The following is a 16,599-nucleotide window of genomic DNA, read 5'->3' as shown; positions in this document are numbered from 1 at the left end:
ATTGGGCCTGCCAGCTCGTTATCGAGTCCTCCAAAGAGAAAACTGAGTTAGTCTTATTTTCAAGGAAGCGTAAACCAGCGCAACTACAGCTGCAATTAATGGGTCAAGCTATTGCTCAGGTTTCAACTTTCAAATATCTCGGGGTCTGGTTCGACTCTTGACCTGATCAGGCTATACCAAACAACGATATTGTGGGTGATAGAGTCGAGAGATTCTGTTTCCGCTCCGCTGCGAACATACATTTCATCAAACTAGAGCGAATCCAATATTGTTGTTTGTGGATTGATTTGGTTTGCCGGCACTCGATACATACGATGAGTGTAGAAGTGCTGGCGGGCGTACTTCCGCTGAAAAATCGATTCTGGACCTCTCATATCGATTGCTCATCCGATACGATATCTTGAACCCGTTAGTAATTGCAAATTTCGAGAGGCTTGGCGAGCTCAATTCTCAAACCCGATTTATGTCCTTGCACTTTAATTACATGGCACAAAATATCAATCCTTCATATTATCCCAACCCTGTCAATCTCCCTCATGCTTCTGATTCAACTGTATTCTTCGACACATCTATGAAAGACGAGCCCACCGATCATTACTTTATTGTCTCGGATAGCCTCAGCTCAATCGAAGCTCTCCGTTCAATGACACCTAGAAAGCACATTCCATATTTTCTGGGAAAAATCTGGGAGCGCCTGCGTGCTTTGTCTGTAAGATCGTACAAGATTACCTTAGTTTGGGTTTCCTCGCATTGCTGCATTCCAGATAATGAAGAAGCGGACTCTTTAGCTAAGGCAGGCGCTTTAGAAGGTGACATATATGAAAGACCAATTTGCTTCAACGAATTTTTCAGTATTACTCATGAGAGAACCTTCGAAAGTTGGAAAATTTTAGGGAGCAATTGGGAACTAGGCAGGTGGCTATATTGGATAATCCCTAAGGTATCGACGAAACCTTGGTTCAAGAAGATGGATGTGGGTCGAGATTTTGTGTAAGTTTTAAGAAATTCAAAATGTAAAACAAAGAAAAAAATGGCACCTTTAAGCTAACGCAAACGTGCCTTATCAAATAAAGGAATGGAATTAAAAAATCAGAAGATGCGGTGATTTATGTTGGAAAACTTCGAAATTTTAAAACTTCAAATATGACGGTTCCGGAATTATGCCATTTTGGTCGCAAGTTTGATTTTGAGCATTTTCCGCCACTGACTTCACTAGTAGAAACAAAGTCGTTCTACACTCGTCTACAAGAAGCTTCTTCGCATACTGTCCATTTAGTATAATATTTATTATTCACTGTGTCCCACATTAATAGGTGCATCCCATTTTATAGGATATTTTTTCTATTGCAATTAACTACACCGATTTTTTGGTAGTTTTTAAAGGAGTTATCATAGTGACTTCTTCCAAAATTTGGCGAACCTACTCCCATTCTTGCGTTTGCTACGATAGTTTATGTTAAAATGATTATGCGCCCGACAAGTGTCAGAAAAATCATTTTTCAAAAGTCTCTAACGTTATGTGCGAGGCTGGGAAACAAACCCAAGTGAGCTGCGTACAATGCATTCGATCTACCAACTGCGCTATGCCTGCCACCCATCTTAAATTAATTGGTACGCTCGAGAGTTTTTATATGATGCGAATTGAAAAAGTTCAGGAATTTTCATCATTTTCTTTAACCAATATTACAAAAGTTTATTAAACAAACTTTCCATGATAAGGTTGTGAGTATTATAACATATGTGAAAATTTTAAATTGAATTATTTTTAATAAGCGGAGTAGTGACCGTCGCTCTACAACCCAGATTATTTTTCATAGTTTGCGGTGTACATGATGTCCCGCGAATTGCTGAATCGAAATCTACACGATAGACGGTAGTTTTTAGTATTCTTTACTGATTTAGAATTCCGGATATCGCGCAAGTGGCTCTAAACGAGACCTGCTGGTGCCCTAAGACGATTTCGCTAGATTTTCAGAGCAGCGTCCTTCCAGTGCGCGAGTGACCGAAGAGTTTCGCGTAAAAAAATGTTCCATTTATGGTGATGATTTTCCCGAAGGGTTTAGAGAGTTTTGTGAGCCCTGCCACTATTCCATGTAGTATGTTTTATCAAAAATATGACAAAACATTATGTTCTAAATGTTCTCAATGGTTATAATATCTGAGCTATAAGAAATGTCTCATCACACTGATAGGTAGATTAAAAACGTTATGATTCATCAAATTAATCCTTACTCATAAAATTAGAAAAGCTTTTTTTTCTACCCATATTTCGGATAGACAGCAACTGATGGTTTCTCGACAACAGCAGTTAAATCCCGGTGAATTTCCGTTGCAAACATCTCAACTTCCCAATTGCATCGAAGAAGCGAATTTGCAAATCAACAATATTTTTCACAGCAATGTGTATCTAAAATTAAGGCGTACGTGACAAAAAATCCACAAGCCGCGCCCTGTCGGCTCTTATACTACACCCTGAAGTAACGTAGTAGACGATAAGGATTCAACACGTCGGTAACATAGTTTAAAATAAACATGTGCAAAACTCATATCGTAGGTACACGGCCAACTGATAAAACCAGACGTTACTGCAACAAAGTCTGAAATTCAATTGCAGTGAGTTGGACCAACACCAAATTAGTATTTATATACACTACTAATGTAGCATTGTGGTTTTGCTTTTATATTGGCAGCGTTTTAAACATCTGTATCAACTTGTATGCGGATTGGCACCATTTTCTACATGCCGGTTATTCAATAGCAAAATCATTCCAGGTGAATGTGACGAACCTGTGACAGCACTTATCACCCAAGTCTCCCACGTAATCGACGATAGCAGTGCTAAAGCACGTGATACGGCCGACAAATAAGCTCGAAGATGCATCCCGGGTGATAAATACATACGAATGTACATACCTACAGCAGAGATAAATCAATCTTCAAGTTCGGCGCGGAAGGCAAACAAATGAAATACAACGATATTAGCTATAAATTGGTATGATAACAAATTCTGACAACGTTGAACTCTCTACAGGTGCGTTGATTTATTATCATTGGTTTAAGAATGAGGGATTATCGATTATTGAAACCATCAGTTCAAGCATGCAGAAGAAATGCGTTGAATCGGTTACCGTTCGAATCCACACAGGATAAATACAATGGAAGTAGGGTTAGCTGTGTACACTGTGCAAGTACATTATTTACAGATTTCCTGGCGTGTTGCCTTAGGCTGTTACGCAAGAAAAAAAAACCTATTTTGGTCCATCGAATATTGTACGCAATCGCTCCAATGTAATTTTCATTTATCATCATGTGAGGGAGAACGTCAGCACATACCACTTTCTTGTACCTACACGTATAATAAATAAGTCAAACGTTTGAACACACTTGAGAAAGAGCGATACCTATTAATTTTTGGCATTGGTCCGAAATGAATTTTGTTCTTTTCATGAAGACTTTAGGTCGCCTTTCTATAGAAGGTTCCTTCATTTTCGTTAATGAACTTTCATCAACACACTCGTCTGAAACACTACATTATAGTAACAACTGTTCAAAAATGTATGAGACAAATTAATTACTCGAAAACGAGACAATTTAGATAAGATTAATTTCCATCTCGACAGAATTGTTATAATTTTAGTAATGACATGAAACACTACCCTACAGCTTTATTCGTGAATTGGAATAAGAGAAATGATAAGCAACCCCTATACATATTTTCAGTGGTTTTTCCAAGAGATTATAGCTTACAGAGGACGCACTGGCACTGATCTGACATGTGCACACATTCAATGATATGCCGTATCGAGACAGTATGGTTTCATTGGCGAATGAATGGTGACACTAGCGCTTTGCGCCCTCTAAATGTTATGATCTCCTTTGGGTTTTCTCTCTCACGTGCTGCTTGAATTCGCATACAAGTTGGAATGAGCTTGCTTTTCTTGTATTCAACAGCAACAGAAAGAAAACTTGTACTCGAGGTCAAGCTGCAAGCATTTTGTAGGATGCCTATATTTGTGAGTAATACGAGCTTAAAGCAATCCATAATTGATAAGCCATGCCCACGAGGTCTTATTTTTTATTCTATCGCATGTAGCACATGAGTGTGGAAGTAAATATATTGTTAATTATGCCTAGAAGGAAAGGGTTGGTAGGTGATTCAGGTTTGAAAAAAATGGCATCGTTATTCAGTCAGCTAAACATGTTATTTGTTGTGTGTGCTTTACTTGATCGCATATTAAAGAAGATTTATTAGTCAAACTCTAAAAGAATGACCTAAACGTTAAAAGCTAATATTTTTGTATTGCATTAGATAATGTATATCATCACTAAATAGGCTAAAATTATTATGGCATTTTACGAGACTTCGTATTAAGGAGGGCGCCTGGTGTAGTGGGCAAAAAAATCGACTTCTTTTTTATCCGCTTAATTTTTAGTATTGAACCTCTAGAATAGTCTTCCGCAATCTTGAAGCCACGCTGCACTTCTTTTGTTTTAAGCAGCCATGCATTGCTCGAGCATATTTGCAATAACACGCACATTTTTTAATTTATCGGCGCTGATTTTCAAAAAACCGACGGCAATAAAAATACAGTGTAAACAATACACTCTAAACTACTTCTACCAAAACTTTCAAGAGAAAATACCCAATGGATCATTTTCTACAGCGTTTTTTCTGTAATGCATTTTGATATGGGGCACCCTTAAATAGCGTTTTTCTTGAAACCGCGTTTTTCAAATCGACGAACACGATAACTCAAAAACTAATCAACGAATTGACTTGATTTTTGGTATGAAAATGCACAATATGTGTAGTCTGTCGATGAACTACAGAAAACAGAATAAAAAAAATTTCTCCCTATTATTTTGACGAAAAGCTAAGCTTTACAAAACATTTTATCGAGTGTTCGCCGCAGTGCTCCTCGACGTGGAAATGATTGGACGTCTATTCTTGGAATGCTTGTATGTGTGGCTCTGCGTGACTGAAAATATTATTTTTTTCGCACACTGAATATAAATAAATCTCAACATTACAAAAAAATCCATTGTTACCTTGCCTTCAAAATCGTAAACCAAAATCATCTTCGTTTTGAGCACTTTACACCAGACGCCCCCCTTAACTATTCAATTGTAGGATTCGATAAGAAATTTCCACCAAAATGGTACTGAATATATAACAAGATCAGTGGCAATGGGTAGCCGTAGAATGATCTGAGATATTACGAGAATTTACCTAATATGCTCTGAGATATCACATAAACCCAAATATAGATATAAATTGAGTTCAGATTTCCGAAAGCTTTAGTATTTTGAACGGCCTATAAAGAAAATATATCCTAGAGACAGAGGCGACGCGTCGGTGTGTTCCAACTGTTCATTGAACAGGTAAGCCAAATCAGACAAACCGAAACCCATTTAAAGTTTAAATTAACTGTAGAACTCTGCAAAATATTTTCAATGAAGGGAAAAATAAAACACTAAAGTTATTCAGAATTGAACGATAAACCAACCGGTCTCCAGTAAAATTTCAGAAAATGGTTTCACCAGTTCATCCTCAAACATGCACGCATTTTGTACTCTCACCACATGCTTTGGATGGAGCAGCAGCAGCAGCATGGGTGATGGCTGCAACAGCAGCCTGAGAGCCATGAACGACGGTTTTTTTGTTCTCTTTTGCACCGGTTCAAATCAAATATTGAACCAGCGTGCGGTGTAGTGATGTCCATTTGCTCGCTAGAGCTCTGTGTGCGAAACGAGAGCGCTTTTTAATTTTCCAATACGCTTCGCAGTTGTGCCATACGTTCACAGCTGTCGGTCGAACGATTGTTTTCTTGGGTAGTCTAACCAGATGTTTCTGCACTTGGGACATATTAGTTATAAGCACGTATGAATTTGGTTGGTTCAAAGAAAGTAATGAACCATCTTTCTGTTTCGTAGAAATTGTTTGTTTGGTAGAATTAATAGATGATTTCAAACAGGTTAATAAATGTTTCAACCTATCTTATACAGAAAAAGGAATAATTCTTGGTGTAAAAAATTAGATTCTACATTGGAGGTTAATTCGAATCATAACATGACTTATGAGTATTCAATAATGCCTTTAGACATGGTTGTTGAAATTTAAGTTGAGAAATCTTTTTCAATACGAAGTAAGTGGTTGCCTATACGGATGTAATATACCTTTTTTGCTTTTTTCTGCGGGACTTTCTTGAATTAGGTATTCCACAAGATGTTTGTTTGATAATTCACCGATGGGTTTTGACAACAAATTTGTTTTGCTCAACTCCTGCGATCAGAAAAACCCGTCCGCCGAACATCTTTCGTTGGTACTATTCGTTCGATGTTAGAATCGTCGTTTTTGAGGGATTTTGCGGTATTGAACAGGTTGACGGTCGATCCACGCGTCGCCTCTGCCTAGAGAAACCATTCTTCTGATTTTCTGAAAAAAATTTCATTGACACCTCGTCGCTGTTGTGCTATTTTATGACAAACGCCATTTTGGGGTAAACTGAGTTAGTTATGTCACATCACTTGTCTAAAAAATCTCTACAAAGTGGCGTTTTCAGAATTTTGACATTCTGTTTGGTTACTGAGATAGAGTGAGAAACGTGCTAACAAATTTTAATTTTTTTCTTTAAATAACGGTGTCTGGAGATTGGCTCAAGTTATCTTGTTTTTTGTGTAAAACTATCTGAGAAACACAATGACATCATTTTCAAAACAAAAATACACGAATTGTGAGAAAAATGCAGTTTGTTTTAAACTGGAAATTTGGCATATTTTGCAGCACTGTAACCAAAAATAACTATTTTTTCTAAATTCAAAATGCATCTCACCGATTGTTTATAGATCAAATGGCTAGCTGTCAAAATCAGATCCAACAGACTGACAGCAAATTACTTTCTGACACATAGGTCGACAGAGTTCTAGCATTCAATTCAGTGCGCTACCGTATATGTTGGATAATAATTAGTGCCTTAATATACCAGACATATGCTCAAAACATGACTAGTTCGTAATAGACAATGAACAAAATAAGTTAGGACACCGACACAATTGAAAAATGTTTAGAATACACTTTTTACTGCACAAAATCATATCGTTGTAAGCTGACAATTGCTTATCTGCTCCAATACCTAGCGCTTGCCTGACATGCTTTGCAATGATTAACTATAACGAACAACAAACTGATTGCAACGCAGAACCACAGCGTTGTTAATTTTTAAGCAAATCTAGATGTTAATCTGTGTATTATTTAGGCTCAGGCATTTGATGATTATTATCATGCTTCGCTTACCTTAATTCGTCCACAGCAAGCGAGAAGTACCAAAGTGCGAACATTGTTAATATTGGTATAAGTATAAATTGAGCTAACAATTCTCTGAAATAAAATAATATATAGAAAATTATTGAATATGGTGCGGAATGAATAAAGTTGGGTGAGGTAACATTGTTCTTGTTAAGTGTTTTTTGGGACCCCAAATAAACTTTACAAAATTTGAGCTCAATTGGTTAAAGAAATTAGTATGGAACAGCGATGTACAGTAACAAAACCATAATTTTCACTGTGACAGTAGGATAGAATGGATACACTTGATTCGCCTTTTGTATTTTCTCATAACTTTTAAATGAAATAAAAATTTTGATTGCAAAATTCAAATTGCAAGAGCTCTGAATAATATACTATCTCCTATCAGTAATATGACAGTTTTGAAAATCATGCTAAAACGAGTTTTTTATGGCGATTTCGCTTGAACCTGAAACTGAGTCAGGTTCTAACCCCAACCGCTGTCAGTTCATACATTTTGACAGCAGTCGGGGTTAGGAACTGACTCAGTTTCGCCTCAAACGAAAACCACATTAGTAAAAACGTGTGGTAACTTGGTTCCCTGCCTACTAGGGCTAAAGAAACAAAACACACTATGACTTATAGACACGAAAGTTCAGCTAATCACCTACCCTGACAAATTAATTAATAAGACTATCATTTTCAGATGCACGAAAAACTTTAACCACAGTAGAAAGTCAAGAAAAGTATTTGCGGTAAATCAATACTGTTTAACTGGCTTTTCCAAACTTCATTAATTTATACCATAATTTGTTCACGGAAAAAAACATTTTGGATCAATCAATAGTGCCAGGTACTTTATGAAAATGAAGTTTTTTTCTATTTCTATAAATTTTGAAAGGTTTTGATAGAGCTAATGATAGGGATCAAGAATAACCAGTGTTACAGGGAACAAAGATACCTGTTGTAGGAGGTAAACAAAACTTAAATTTTATTGTATGTGTTGTGGAACACTTTATTGGAAAAACGAGTTTTTCTAGACAAAGTCCTTAAAAAGCAATCGTACTTGAAAATAAGAATAGTAAATTAGTTCGACGATCGCATACAACCGTTCAAAAAATTCGTAAAAAGATTTTCTAGATGGATTCAAACACATATTGTCTAAAATAATCTAATACTTCTAAAATAATCTATTACCCATCGCGCGTTGCTGCAACTTTCAACGAAATAGGAGGAAAACACAATTTGTTCCGAAGCGCCATCTGGCGCGCATATAATCCCAACCAATAGCACACAAATACTATGTATAAATGTTTACGGCAATCGGCTAAGCCGTTAAAATTTATACATACCGGTTATATAGAAATATAGAAATATAGAAATGTGAAAATATAGAATATAAATAGATTATACAACTTTTCTAAACCAAATGTAATATATTAGATTTGTTTTTTAAAAATCTTAGCGATCAAATATTTTATTTTATTTTCATCTTGTGATAACTATTTGTGTATAGATTGTGAGATATGGCCAGGGAATCAAATATCCCCAAGGATCAAGTGTCCTCACCTTCCCCCACAGTAATTTTACAATAATTTAGGTACAATAAAGTTCAATGTTATGCTACAATACAAACAAAATATTTCATTGCTTATCAGTACATAGGTATCGTGTATTTATAACCATTACAATTATTAATATGCAATTTAACATGTTTGCGCTGCAATAATACACTCCGATAAATTATTTTTTATCTTTGTTCTTGTGTTGCTATACAAAAAGGGTAAATACAGCATTATTTCGGTGGAGTTAAATAATGGCTATGAAATTTTATTTTACTCACCAAGTAAAATTTGAGGAAAATAATATATGTTTTATGTCTAGTATAGAAAAATGGGTAGAGTAGAGCTGAGCCTAGAAAAACGAGCTATCATCATAGAGTCGCACAAAAAAATGCTTATACTGAAAGGATTCCGCTGGAGCAGTGCTGCCAGGGACATTTTCAGTTAGCAGTGAAAATGATATTTGTATAGATATTTTCGTTATATTGCATTATTATTGAAAACTGATAAAAACACATAAATGTAAACAATCTTTGTCTATCTTTCCTATGCTATGGGCTATTGAACAATTGGGCAGGTCATAGCACTCTGATAGAAGCATTACTCTTGATAATCAGAGGTTTCTAGTGTTTCTTGATACAAACAAACCAAAAAAAAAGTTTAGCATAAAAGGTTTCGAATGATCGGTGTGAATGAATTTGTTTATAGACATCATTCAAAAACCGGGGATGGAAAACGTGTGCAACTTTCGTAGCCATATATTTTTCCAATCATGATAACTGGCCAACAACACTTCGATCCGCCTCAAATTGTTTAAAATCACAGTATTTTCAAATCGATTGGAATTTCTGAATCGGACAAGATCAGTTGAGTTTGAATCTAATATTAATAGTAGACCCCATGTTATATAATACTTTCAGAGAAAATTGGTTAAATCTCACGGTATAAAGATACTTTCCTAAGATTCAAATTTGAAAAATGTTACATGGTTTTACGAAGATGCGAATTTTAATCCAGGTCGCAATTCTATGATTGTGAGTATTGTGTGAATTATATTAGAATTTAAACTAAACTGTTCTCATTAGGGTCAGATCAAAAAAAATGTGAAAAGCCTTCAGACAGCACAGAAAAGCTATTAGGAAAACTTGGAGTCTCAAACCGAATTACATCTTTGAGTTTATATAAAAAATTGTATGTTTAATAATGTGTGGTGTCAGATGGAAGAAGTGATGACAATCCTGTAAAAGCTTAGCTATCTGCTGAGAATGGTGTTCATTGCGATAACTGGGGCACTTACGATACAGAACTGCGTAGAACTGAAGAACTTATAAATACTATCAATTTGGACAGTCTTCGGCTATATCGAGTGCCCCTATTGTTGCGCTACTATTTGACTCAATGCGTTGAACAAAGATGGCAGACACTGCTCTAACCAACGGCTTCAAATGGGTAGGGTGATAATAGAAACATGGCGCAAATAGGCTCATCACCCTATCGTCAATACTTCCTCCATTCCATTACACGTTGAAAAACCTTGTCAATACGCTCCAGTATTGACAAAACAATTGAACGTGTAAGGACCGCTAATACGGAACACAAACAAAATCAAACATTCTTTACTAGTATATATGATGATTGACAGCAGAAATAACAAAAAGCGCCACAAAAAGCGCTACAAAACGCATAAGCAATCAAAACATCGGGAAAACAATATTTAGAACAGATCCATTCTTGACCGCTCATCATTCCGAATTAGATCCACATGACATCACTGTGAACAGCCTAGTAAAAGAAACCGATTCCGCGCACCTTGGCTTGGCCACAAAGTCAACTTACTGTACTATCATACTACAAATTATGCAAAACATCAAACTGTATTGAAAACAAAAACTCCAAAGTCTGTTAATGATTAGCGGCTCTTAAGCGTTCAATAATCCATTGTGGTATAACAAAGTTGGATTGATGATGTGCATCAAAAATATTGAACGCGTAAAGTCCGCTATTCATTTATACCTATGTGGAATATGAATGATAAACAAAGGGACAATCTGCTCGCTTAGCAAATTACAAACACGCACATGCACTCGACTAACACTACACCACTCCATCGATACAAAACACCGCGGCAGCGTCAATGCAAACAATCGCAAGCACCGCTCCCGCTCGCATGCGGTGGGAATTGAATCGATTTTCGATTTGGGCGAACATAGATCGCGATCCAAATTTTTGAGGAAGAATCGCATTGCCGAACGGATCCGATCATCATTGTTCGGATCCAATTCCGAACATGTATCGGAAAGAACCTAAATCGCAGCGATCCAAGGTGAGCGTAAGAGAGAAAAAATACGAACATGTGAGATACCATATTCACTTGGCTCTGGCCGATCGGGCGCTCAACAGATGCACACTCATAAACAAGAACAACAGAATAAAGCATCGGAGGTAGGTGAGTGCGCATGAGCCTTGAGTGAGCGTAAAACGATGCGATTCTTCCTATCCTTGATGTGAGCTGCCCAATTTAGTTCAGTGTCAAGAATTAACCCAACGTACTTAACTTGATCTGCGACAATAATTTCAGAGTGAAAAGGCTGCAACGGACGAGCCCCGTTTGTAATCCTTTGTTGCATGAAAAGCTCCGTATATGTTTTATTTGGATTAACTGATAGTCCAACATGAAAATACCATCGCCCAATAACACATAAAGCCTACTGCATCAACCGGTGATCATTAAATGATTATCATCGGCGATACCAAACGTCGGAAACTCAAGCTCATTAAGTTTTCTCAACAAGCCATTGGTGACAAGATTCCATAGAAGTGGTGACAACGCACAACCTTGAGGACACTCAGTTTCTTTATCTTTACTTGCCATCAAGATAAGTACAAATGTCGTTTGTTAAGCATTGCGTGTACCCAGTTCAATATATTTAAAGGTACTCCAAGACTTCGTTCTGCTTCCAAAATGGATCCAAAAGACACGTTGTCAAAAGCAGCCACAATATCAAGAAAAACCCCTAAGCTTTATTGGTTTTGCGAAAAAGTTGTAGTCAATATTGTGTGACAGGGTAGTAGTAGACTTCCCCCGCTGATATACATGTTGCATTGCATGCAGCGAGTGTTCGCCCAAACTAACATTCCGAATGTAGTGTTCCATTAAACGTTCCGCTAATTTGAGAATGAAGGTGGTAAGACTGCTCGGTCTAAAGCTCTTTGCATTTTCATAAGTAACGCGGCTACCTTTGGGAATGAAGTTTATAACTATTACCCGCCACGCTAATGACATGCAAGACTACAGGTAAGAATGTTTTTCAAAATATGCTTGTAGTGTTCATATCCTCTTTGAAGTAGAACTGGAATGATTCCATCTTTTCCTGGAGACTTGAAGTCTAATGTTCCACCTTTTTTAAAAAATGCATATTTCTAGTAATTTTTTTGTAATAAATCAAGAACAGAAGAAAATTCTTTTAGAATCTAATGAGATAAATAATCTTTTTGCATAAATTTTAATCCAATAGTCACAAAAGTCGGATGAAAAATGTAGATGGTATGAAGCACTGAGTAAAAATTGTAACTTTTTATTTTTCGCGCATTCATACTTTCGGCTGAAATAATCTTCTATACTTGATAGTTATTGTTTGTGTTGGGTACTGTCTTCTCGAGCTTGCATCCATCCATCCTGCGGCATTTGAATGGTTTTGGATATTTCATTGTACAACTATGTGCTCTTTTTAAAATGTGGAAATATCGTTGGGAATGTTTTGTTTTGTCTGTGGTGAGTAAATATTTTACGAATTAAAGGAATTTTAGCCTTCTGCTTCAACAGGCTTCATAGCAGATTCTCAGTTCACAGAATATTACGTGGTTAGTGCTACGATCCCACTGAGACTCCTTCCCGATGGGGACTCGAATTATGAGACCAGTGCTACACCCTCTAAACCGCCGCACTAGGGCAGGGTCCGCTAAAATCATAAAATTTCCATTTCGCTCAATGTGCCATAGCATCAACATTTTCCATCCGATGTTAGTGATATTAGGCTTAAAATTAACGTAAACATATTATTTGTCATCTTAGATTCTAAAAGATACGAAAAAAAAAGTTTTCGGTAAAAAAATCATTTAAAAATGAGTAACTTTTAAAAATGGTCAAAAATGCACTTTTTTAGACTTTGGTCGCTTGCAACACTAAAATTTTTTCATATGATCGACACATATTATATGTTTTTGGAAAATGCATCTCAACACCTTTCAAACTGCATATTGACTAAAATAATTGAATGATTTTGACACGAAATATTGATTAAAAACTACAAAAAATGCTCAAAAACGAGTTTTTGAGAAAATCACAAAATCGCTTCTTTGAACAAAAAAATGAATATTGTTTTCGTGTTCAGCGACCCAAAATTAGTCTAAAAAATACTTTTTCTTGAAGCTTTATTTTTCTTGTAAACTAGTGTTATGAGTGAATTTGTTTAATCCATGACCTCATTCAAGTCACATTGAGATTCAATCGTCCGAAGATACCCATGAGAGCTAGTCGCCTAGCCCTCTTCGTAGAGGAGTCAGTTCGTAGATTTGAAATTACCATAAATGACGACGTCTAGCGAGACGTTTAAATGATCAAATATAATATACTTATGATCAGAAAACGACGGTTCGAGCTCGTTGGGTACGAGCCAGTTTGCAAACTCATGCGTAATACCGACATAGCAAGTGTTACATCTAACACATCTTCTCTGCCAGGTCGCACAAATGTTAGGCGATTTGTCGCATTAAGTATATGCAAATTCGTACTACTTAAGTATTCCATCAATTCGGTGCCTCTCTAAATGATTTGTTAACTACCTCAAATTCTGTGGTGGGTATTTGCATCACTGCCGATTATGAGTGGAAACCCTTTTCAGCCACAGTATGATACAACTCTTTTGAAATCATCAGAAGGTGATGGTTCATTATGCGGCAAATACGTCGTACAATAGTCGTATTTCCTGTTAATTTTATCAATAATCATATTGACCGTGACAGCACAAATATCACGAGTTCTGATGTCGGATATGACATGCGTCATAAGTAGTGCTGTAGTAGTCGTGATTCGCTGGTTGGTCACTTTTTAACTGGGCTGCTTTTTAGTTGGACCTCTGCTAATTGGACCATTGTTAAACTAAAAAGCATCTGAATGTCAAAATCTCGTGTCAACTTCACTTTGATAATCAAACTGACAATAATTAGAGATGTGAGCAGATGCAGTTTCGGTCCAACTAGCGAATCAAATTCGTTCGTTGGACAGAGGGTATGCTATTCACGTGGGTTTGTCATGCCATTTTTGTTGAAAGCTTCGAAGACTAGCTTTCCAACAGCTTTATGGAACTACAGTTCTTGAACTAAAGCTATGGAAACTTTTCCCTCCTGTACAAAGCGGGATGAAAAAATGCGAATAACTATTAAAAAGAGCATAATATCAGGGATCAATTTTTTTGTTAGCGCAAAATGTATTAATTGCATTTGAATATTAAATGACAGTATCGTGTTCTGTAATAAAATAACAGTGTTATTTGTCAAATATAAATAAATGAAATTTAAAAACATGTATGTTTTTGTTAGAAAAACTTTTTTGATAATTTCCTCATCATAAAATTCCATTCATAATGTGTTTTTTCTCTTTAGGTTTTTGTTGACATTATACAAAAACAATTAATAAAATGAGTTGTTTGCAATTTTAATTTTAACATAAATTTTTGTTTTTATGAAAAATGACATTTTTTTAATGCATATTTTTTCCTGCTAAAGCATTTATTTCCTGTAACTCATTCTCGAAAAGTTTTCCTATATAAAATACGGTAATCAAACAATTTTTTTATGAAGCGCTGCATGCAAAAACTTCTATGCCCTTTCAAGAAATTGCTCCTAAGACTAAATGATCTCATTGACTGTGGAAAATGTTTAGTCTTCTATGCCGGTGAAATGTGTAATATTTCATCGGTATCGAAGACGTTCGGTCGCGATTTTGAAGATTTTCGGACAGATCTTCGTGTAATTCTTCATTTGAAGTTAAATAAAGGACGCTCCCCAAAATCGTTGAAATTAAGGAAATGTCCTTTAAAATAAGGACAATTGGTAACCCAATTTTCCCATGGACGCTCGGATTTCTTCTTGTCCTATAAATTAAATATCGATTGTGAGTGTTGTATATAGATACCAGGCGTAACAACATAATCGGCATTTAAAAATTTATACTGAACTGCTCAATAGTGAAAAAGACATCACTAGGTGCATTAAAATAGATTTTTCGGTTTTCGACCACTGTGCGCCGTTCACCAAACTCAGCAAGCACTGTACTTTGATTCCAAGATTTTAACGCCTGAAATGACAAATCAACAAGGTAGAAATATTTTTTTACCAATCCCGCTAAACGACTAACCGTGATGAATTAATAAACTCGCCAACAACAAAGAGGCATTATGAGTTCACTGCCAGACTCACCAAAAGAACGTAACCCTTTGACCTGTGAAAGCAATTTAGAACAATTGAGGGAACCGAACACTATTTGGTCACATGTTAATTAGTCAGTTTGCAAACAATCTTCGGATGACTAATCCTAGCGTTTATCAGTAAGAAACTCCTCAGACAGATATCTATTTTCGATGCACTCCTCCTAGCATTTCGGTTCTGTGATGTAATCGTAAGCCGGAGAAGAGAGTTCGCTATATATGGGTGAATCTGTGTTATGTGGTGACTCTGTGTGACAGGGAATTAATGTCTTACCTCACCCACTAATTTAGATACTCACAGTTTTTTCGAGAAAATGTTTAAATCTTGCTGTAGTTACACCTGGAACTCACTGAACACAACTCGACGATTAGCACAATGTTAATACAATATTGGCGGCAGGTACGACAATCTATCGCGATGTTTCGAATACAATCTCACCTATTCCGAAAATGTTTTGTTTGCTATACAACTTTAACTTCTACCGAAGAAAAACATTCAAATATCACGGATTTGTGCGACAGCCTGAAACATCAATAATGAACACCAACCCAATAGTACTCTTATTCGCGAATCTCGCCGTATAGTATCTGACCGCACGGTAATGACTTTTCGGGCAGAAAAAACTCTCAACCAGACTGTGTTCAGCTCTGAATCATCGCGTTCTCTCATTCTCGTAGACCGCCACCAAATCAATGGTATCGGGGTGGTGTGCGGTAAGTATCTAAAAGCGTTTTTGACGTTTTACTATCTATACGCAAGCCTAGAGTACCGGAGAACAGCTCTCTGTTATGATCCAAACAAATGGTAGATGGATAGAAAAGCTTCAAGCTGGATACTCACCACTACGGTTTATTGAGTAAAACTGGAGCTTTTGGGGAAATGGGACAATGTAAGATAGTGGTGGACAGTAATGAAGAGAGCGCATGGTTGAATATACTTTGATGGAGACGCTGATGGTGCATTTTTTCAGCAAACCTGGTAAGGTGAATAAGTTGATTGTGGGACTATAAGGCTGGTACTTTTGTCTGTTACGTTACAATGGTACGCATATTTCATAAAACAAGTCTGCAAAAATCGATGAAACCAAATTACTTCACAATTACATATACATATTATATCCACAAATCATAAATTTACTATACAGAAAATGTTTGCTATTATGAATGTTTTTCTATTCATCAAGATTTCCAACATTCCTAGCAACAAGCCCAACAAAGGTTATCTGCGTCATCACATGTCACTAATGTCACTTGTGTTCCAAGATAT

The 16,599-nt window shown here is 36.4% G+C and overlaps 1 protein-coding gene across 2 annotated transcripts in view; it reads right to left on the bottom strand.

Annotated features, from left to right (window-relative positions):
• Positions 1–15,867, bottom strand: part of LOC131692754 (arginine kinase 1) — a 104,361-nt gene extending 88,494 nt beyond the window's left edge. Inside the window, exons 1-2 of one of the 2 annotated variants that reach the window (XM_058979992.1) lie at positions 15,632–15,867; positions 7,295–7,378 (exon numbers count right to left, since the gene is read on the bottom strand). In XM_058979992.1, the coding sequence (XP_058835975.1) occupies positions 7,295–7,338 (44 nt within the window). In that variant the 5' untranslated portion in view covers positions 7,339–7,378; positions 15,632–15,867. The remainder of the gene's footprint in view (positions 1–7,294; positions 7,379–15,631) is intronic. The other variant, XM_058979995.1, reaches the window with a different exon arrangement.
• Between the last annotated feature and the right edge of the window lie 732 nt (positions 15,868–16,599).

Source organism: Topomyia yanbarensis, chromosome 3, assembly GCF_030247195.1.
Source record: "Topomyia yanbarensis strain Yona2022 chromosome 3, ASM3024719v1, whole genome shotgun sequence".
NCBI classification, from domain to species: Eukaryota; Metazoa; Arthropoda; class Insecta; order Diptera; family Culicidae; genus Topomyia; species Topomyia yanbarensis.
Note: the sequence above shows the minus strand (reverse complement) of the source record. Positions and strands in the feature narration are given on the sequence as shown.